Source organism: Tyto alba, unplaced genomic scaffold, assembly GCF_018691265.1.
Source record: "Tyto alba isolate M040663 unplaced genomic scaffold, T.alba_DEE_v4.0 Super-Scaffold_22, whole genome shotgun sequence".
Classification (NCBI taxonomy): Eukaryota; Metazoa; Chordata; class Aves; order Strigiformes; family Tytonidae; genus Tyto; species Tyto alba.
In genome coordinates, this window is record NW_024881296.1 from 37,763,567 (window position 1) to 37,771,130 (window position 7,564).

General features: G+C 53.3%; 1 protein-coding gene across 1 annotated transcript in view; it reads right to left on the bottom strand.

Moving 5' to 3' along the window:
• Window positions 1-4,142, bottom strand: part of SLC35F1 (solute carrier family 35 member F1) — a 250,545-nt gene extending 246,403 nt beyond the window's left edge. The window contains exon 1 of the mRNA XM_042795882.1: window positions 3,713-4,142. Coding sequence (XP_042651816.1) covers window positions 3,713-3,915 — 203 coding nt within the window. The 5' untranslated portion in view covers window positions 3,916-4,142. The remainder of the gene's footprint in view (window positions 1-3,712) is intronic.
• Between the last annotated feature and the right edge of the window lie 3,422 nt (window positions 4,143-7,564).

The window sequence follows — 7,564 nt, forward strand, 5'->3', positions numbered from 1 at the left end:
TTTACTTCTTGCTTCCCGCTATAGGTGGGAGGCAATGCGGAGCAGGTGAGTCACTGCTTATCAAGTGGTCCTCTCTACAAGTAGACAGAGTTGGTGGAGTCCAATTTTGGCTTTGCAGAGGCTGTGGGGAAGCAAGCAAGCAAGCAGCCAACATTATTCTTTCTCTCCCCTGCAATATAGCACGGCAGGGTCAGCCAGGGACACCTGCTCAGCAAATGTCACAAGGAAGGTACCAGGCAAGGCCCTGCAGCTGGGATTCACCGACCACAGGTGTGAGTCACAGGTCCAGGAAAGTATTTGCAGCATGTAATCACCACATTTCCCCTCAAGGCAACAGCAATTCCAAGTCATCCTCTCCAGACTTCAAAAGGATAACAGGAAGCTTGTTCCTGTTGCAGCAGGTCCTGTTCACCATCGCTGGCAGCTCAGAATTTCTAGCCAAACTATTCCAGTAAATCTCACAGTTTCACTGAGCATCTCCAGTCCTTCGTGATTCTGTCCTTTCAGTTTTGAGTTTTACTTTGGTTTTCTGTTATGGCCAACTTTTTCAGAGTGCACTGTTTGCTGTGATCCCTGAAACAGATTTTTTACAGTCAACCTGCTCTGCTTTCAGCATGTTCTCTCTCAAACACCCTGGGGGAGTTGTTCCAGTGTTTCTCTATTACCTCAGGATCAACTGAATGAACAGGGAGGAGAGGTTGGAAGATGAAGTTAAAAGAAGTTTCCATAGCTTGTAAAGAAATTTTAAGAGGAGCCTTCAAAGGCAATTCAGGAATCACCAGGTGCCTGGGTGACCAAACTACTACATATAAAGCGAGAGAGAAATGATGCTCAGTTTCTGCCAGTGTGTCTATCCCTGTTCTCCTGCTGTCTTGCTTCCTACTTTATTAGGACCTGTTGCGATAGGACAAGGGGTAATGGTTTTAAACTAGAAGAGAGTAGATTAGACTAGATATAAGGCAGAAATTTTTTACAACGAGGGTGGTGAAACACTGAAACATGTTGCCCATTGAGGTGGTAGATGCCCCATCCTTGGAAACATTCAAGGCTGGGTTGGACAGGGCTCTGAGCAACCTGATCTAAAGGCCCCTTCCAACCCAAACCATTCTACGATTCTACAAGCAGGTTTCTGGCAGCCCCAGCTGTTGTCAACCCTTTTATTTTGTTCATCTGCCTGAGGAGTCCCCACTCTGTCTAGCAGAAAACAGAAGCAGATGAGCTCAACTCAGTGACTCAATCAGCAACCTTTCACAAATGGGTCTCAGGCAAATGCTGCTCGCAAAGTATAGACAGGAGGGAAAAAGTGTTACCCTACTCCAGTAGAAAAACATTAATTGAAGAAGCCAATGCTTGGTTTGCTCTGGGCTCCTACTTCTTTAGTGATATGGCATACATATTTCTTCCTTTCCCTTACACATTTGCATGCTACTGTTTCCAGGGAAGATGAAAACATAAACATTGTGTCAGGATGCACTTCACTGTGTCAACAGAAATACTGTGTGAAAGCCATCATGTTACACAGGCTGAGTCCTTAGCTCCCATGTAAAGTTGAAGGAAACCTAAACTTGGGCAAAATTTCCTTTGATACAGACTTTGCGATGGGCTGAGGATTCTCCTACACAAAGAAAAGGCTGCCTTAAAACACCACAGTAACAAGACTTCTCCTTCTCCATAAATTACATAAACTTGGAAAAATGTGACTCTTGTTTCATGTTTGAGGAGGAGAAAAGAACATGTTCATGAAAAAGTGCCTGGGCTCCTGTTCGTTAGGGTGCTCCTCTGGGTGACGGAAGATCTCGTTCCTAGATTCAAGTCTGTGAATTAGAACAGAGATTTGAACTTTGGTCACCACAGATGATTTCTATCCTTTTCCCCCTTAAAAAAAAAAAAAAAAAAAATCTAGATAATCTCATTTCAATTATATATATAAAACAATAAATATTGATTTGACTCTTTACCTATGGCTGAGAGTCATATATATGCATAAGCATCGTAACTGCTTGAACTATAAGACTTAATCCAAAACCTCCTAGCCATGAAGACTGTGGTCCATTTGACAGCTCCCCAGAGGTCACTGTTACCACCCTTGAACAGGAGGACCTATTGCTTCTGTATCTGATCCCCTCACCACATCTTCATACACCTCTTGCTGCCCCGAGGAAACTTCTTTTCTCTGGCGTCTTATTTCAGGACTGACACATACCTCAGGATGACCAAGCAGAAGGAGAGCAGGATTTTGTGAGCAGAGGACACCTGAGATGACACAGACCGTTGGGTTGAGGAACTGAGTGAATTTTACTATACTGAAGAGATGCAAATGCAAACGTACAAGAAAATGTGTAATTGAGTATGAGCTGAAGCAGCTCTTACTTGTTTCAACTTTTTTTCAGTCCTTCTCAAGTTCAAATAACAAAAGATAAATATTTCCTCCCTTACTGATGCTTCTGAAGATCCTCCTAGAATGGTAACAGTTAATTAACTGCAAGTAATAGCAATGATCTGTGAGCAATCAAATACCTTCAGGTATTTGTAACAAAGACAGTAACAATGATAAAAGTGCCTCTTGTTCAAAATCTTGAAAGAGTCAACCACCTTAATCTTCAAAACTCGTATATCCAAACAAAAGAGCTGTTTCTCCTTAGTAGCTCATCCATATTACACGTATCCAAAACTAAAACGGGGACAACGAGGCCGACACCGGTCCGGACCATCCCATCGCTGCTGGGAACGCTGTAACTGCTCTAATTAGCACGTAAAGTCATTAGGCAGGAGCGGTGGCTTCAGCTGGCTGTTCAGACAGGAGCTCAGAGGCTCCTTCTGGAGAAAAGCAACCAGTTCGGCTCTGGGTAGGCTCTGTTTTGTAGTAAACCCCTCAGCCCTGATCAAATCCCGTGCAGAAGAAACAACGGGCAAAGAGGAGAGCGTATAGGATTTCGGTGGGATGGTTCCAGTGTTTTCTTGTGCGTTCGGGGAAATAATTTACCCCGAGTGCCCTGCAGGTTTCCCCATCTTTGCACCGACAATTCGGAGCCACACGCACAGGCGAACCGGCCAGCACCGCGCCCCGGCAGCCAGACCCTGCTTCCCCCCCCCCCCCCACCCCGACCGCGCCAGCTGCGCGGACACGGGGCAAAAACCCCACGCGGGGCCACCCGGCACACCGGAGCGTCACGGGGGGGGGGGGGGGGGGGGGGGGGGGGGGGGGGGCCGCCCCTTCCCCGCCGCCCGCGGTCCAACTTCCCCGGCTGCGCCTCCGCCGCCGGCCGTGCTTGTGGCAGCGGGTACCGCCGGCTCCCGCCGCCCCACGCGTGTCCGCGACGGGCCAGGAAAGCCGAAGCAGGCGGGAGGCGGGGGGGCCCCTCCGCGGAGGTGTGCCTGCGAGCAGGGCAGGTGCGACCGGCACCGGCGGGGGGGGAGGGAGGGAGCGGGGCCGGGGCCGCCGGCTGCCACCGCGGAGGGAACCCCGGGCCGGGGGAGGCTCCGCTCCGCTCCGCGCCGCCGCCGCCCCCTGCCCGCCGCTTCCGCGGGGAAAGGAGCCGCCGAGCCGCCCCGCCGGAGCCCTCCGTGCCCCGCCGCTCCGCCCCGCCGAGGGGGCCGGCCCGGGGCTTCCCCGACGGCCGCCCCCGGGACCTGCGCGCCCCAGGTCTGAGCGGCGGCGGGGCGGGGAGCCGAGCCGAGCCGAGCCGCGCCGCATCCCCCCCCCCGGCCTCACCTGTTCAGCACTTTCCTGATCCTCTGGCGCACGCTGGAGGAGGGCGCGGAGACGCCGCTCCTGCCGCCGCCGCTGCCGCCCTCCGCCGGCAGGTTCTCGATGGTGGCCACGACATGGCTGGGCTGCGGCGGGTGGTGCGGCGGCGGCGGCGGCTGCGGCGGCGGGGGGTGGCGGGGGTGGCGGTGGCGCTCGGGGGAGAGCATCGCGGCGGGGCTGCGCCTCAGCGGAGAGCGGGGCGCATCCCGGCGGGAGGGGCGGCGGGCGCTGCTGCTGCTGCTGCTGCTGCCGCCGGGGCTTCCGGGCAGCGCCAGACCCTCGCCCGCTCCTCCCTCACTGGGCTGCCATGCAGCGAGGGGCGGGCCGCCGCCGCCAGCGAGTGCCGCTCACGGTCGACGAAGTGGCAGCAGTTGGGCGACCCTCCTCCTCCTCCTCCTCCTCCTCCCTCTCTTCTCCTCCCTCCCCGCGCCCACCCGGTGCCTACCCCCCCCCCCCCACCCCGGTGGTGCCGCCGCTGCGCCGCCTCGCTCCCCTTTGTTTCGCCGCCGCCCCGCTCAGCCCCAACGCCCGGCTGCTGCTGCCGCCGCGGCCCGGCCCGGCCCGGAGCCCCCTCAGAGCCGTGTGTGGCGGCTCCCGCCCCTGCGCGCCGCGCTGCCGCCGGCCGTGAGCGGCGGCGGCCGCCAGGGGGCGCCGGCGGCGGCGGCAGCGCCCCCGCTTCCCCCCACCACCCGCGCTGCTCCCCTCACGGCCCCTCGTCCCTTCCCGCTGCTCCCCCCGTCCCTTCCCGCTGCTCCCCCCGTCCCTTCCCGCTGCTCCCCCCCGTCTCCCCGGTGCCGGGTGGGACCCGTGGGTGCCCCCGGAGGAGCGGGACGGGGAGGTGTGGGGGGGGGGGGGGCCGCCGTCCCGCCCGCTGAAGCTCCGCGCTGAGGGGTAGAGGGGGGGGGGGGAGCCGCGCCAGCGGGCTGCCTGGCTGAGCGCTTGCTTAGCCGCGAACTTCACCCCGTTAAATATTCATCGTTTTTTTTTTTGTTTTTTTTTGTTTTTTTTGGGGGGGGGGGGGAGGGGGGAGTGGTGTTTAGTTGCCTTTTTGGGGCGGTTTATTTCCAAGCCTCGCCTGCAGCCCGGCAACGCGGCACCTCGCGGTGCGAGGGCGGAGGAGCTGCCCCGCGTTCGTGTCCTGAAACGCGGCCGTGGCCCGTCCCCTCCTCGGCGACTTGAGAAAAGTGTAAATAAAAAAAATGCCTCTGGACCCCACCCTTGCTCCTACACTGCCGGAGGGGCACGTAGGGGACCGCGGGAGGGGTGGCAGTTGCTGTGAAGTTCAGCGATCCACACATTTTCCATATGCACTTCGAGCTCATGCCTGGGCGAGGCTTGTTACGGAGCACGGTGTCAGGCTCTTTCATATACAGGGAATCTCTCCGAAAAGAAATGGAGTGAACGTGTTTTCAATATTTCTTATTCTAAAGAGTAATTTCTCTTGAAAAATTCAATTAGGCTCAGAGGAGGCAAAATGTATACCTACCTTTTAAATCGATGATGTCTCTTTGAAATGACAGTTCCGCAAAGTCCTGTAGGTGAAATAAATGTGAAATTCACCTTTTCCGTTCTGTCATTCCCCCTACTTATTTTTGTGAAAGATTCTTTCCCTATATTCCTGTTTGTGTGCACCTTACCCAAAGCCATGAAGGTGAGAGGAACATCCGTAAAAAGCAGGGAAATGTGGTTATAAAGCTGTGGAGTGTCCCCCAGGGAAATCAGATAAATGTAATACTCGAAATTACTTTTTTTTTTTTTCTTTAAATTACTAGATTTCAGGTCGGTAATGTCTGTTTATATGAACTATTCCTTTTGCCAATATTAATTTTTAATACGTCGGTTTACTCTTGAGTACCTCAGCAGCCTCAGTCTAACAGGTCTTCAGACGAGATCCAGTGGAGCATGTTGCTCTACCAGAGGAATGCTTTTGAAGATGGGGCTCGCTCACTCAAAATCCTCTAAAGTTCATTCTCCCTTCTGGGCAAAAAGCCAGCTGTTTTCAGCACGAGCCGAACCTCACTTGAATCGGATTACGCTAGTAAGAGATTCTCCTCTCTCCTATCCCCCCCATGGCAACCACATGTTTCCACAAGTGGGGAGGAGCTGAGGTTCATTCATTCTCCCTGGCAGCTCCTAGAGGCGGAAGGGACGGAGCCCCCGAAATCCCCGTGCCCGCAGCCGGGGCGGTACGAGGTGCGAGTCACCCCTGCGTGAAGGAGCCGCAGGGGTCCGGCCACAGCACCCCCAAATCACACTCTCATCTCTGCCCCATGCACCCCTAGCACCTATTTGGCAACGTTTCCATGCCCTTCGTTCAACGTACTGTTTCTCCCAACTGCAGCTGGAGGGCAACTGCCAATATTCTGGAAATTCTGTGTTGATGTGAGGGCGTTTAGGTAAGAGCCGTGTCTGCTGCTGAGCGCTCAGTGCCCATTTCAGACTAACCCGACACCTGAGCGGATCAGAACTGCAGTGTTTATCTAACTTTATTCCTACCAATTAGACCAAATGAATGCATACCTGAAGTCCAGCTGGGGATCTGCCCATAAGCAGGGGGGCTGTAGGAAGCTCCTGTCCTCAGGACAGCCCCTTTATTTGGCTTTTTACCAATGCAGAGGGAAACTGTAGGCCCGAGCAGACAGCCCTGCTGCCATCATGGCGAATGGAATTCTTGCACACACAGGTCTATCATAAATACGATGCCAAACTTTTGCTGTGTCCAATAAAATTGTTTCCAATTACTTTCTCTTTGCCCCACTGTCATACCGCACGCGTAGCATTACACCATCCCATGGCTTCGTGCATTTAGTGTTGCAGCGTGGCCATGCTGTTTTTTTTCTGTGATTAGACAAAATTACTGGGACAAGCAATTATATTGGATGTATTCTGTTTAGTAATACCAGCAGTTGACTGCATCATACAATCAGTAGCGACTGACTGAGAACATAATTTTTGAATGTTTTAATAATTATTCAAGATGCTGTTCATGTGGCTCTGTATTCCTCACCTTGGCCTGATTTCAAACACAGTGCTAAGAGTGTTCAGCTCCCGTTGTAGCCATTTCCCAGTGTGTTGACGTTCAGCTATGGCACATCTGGAATCTTCATTAATGTAACACTCAACTGGATTCATTTTACCAAAAGATAAGAATTTCTATAATTGTGAAAGTGCATTTTTTGTTAAGTATTTCATCCTCCTGATAAACAGGTGAATATGCTAGAGGTTAGTCCGATGATGTCTTTTTGTGGTTTACGCTGAAGAAACGTTTTGCCTTCTAGCACTAAGTCTGGTTTTAAGTCTAGGTTTTCCAAAATTGCCACCTGAATTTAAACCCAGATTCTCGAAGGCGCTGAACTGACTCAGCCTTTTTGGTCACCAGCGTCCTCTATAATAATACAAAACCACCTCTTCATGGCCACCTGAGTCCACAGGTTACCAAATCCTTTTCAATTTTGAGTTTCTGTCAATAAACACGCACAAAGCTGTTGCAGCAGCAGCCACACGGACTGGCTAAGGCACTGCCTGGGGGCCTGGTCTCAGCCTAAATCCTGGTGCCTGAAGCACAACCCTTAAGCTAAGCGGGGAAGTCCTCTCCTGGGGGGTCTGACCTTGTAGCTGTGCTCTCACCCCTCCTTGAGACCTGGCAGGACTTGCAGCAGGACCAGAGGCTAACCAGCCAGAGGGACGACACGGCACCAGTAAAACTTATAAGCAGGGGAGTAGTGTCAACACATGAAAAATTTTTATAAAGATGTGCACATCCATCTCCAAGTAGGTTGAACGCTCTCCCTGGATGTGGGGACTTGGGCTCTCGCC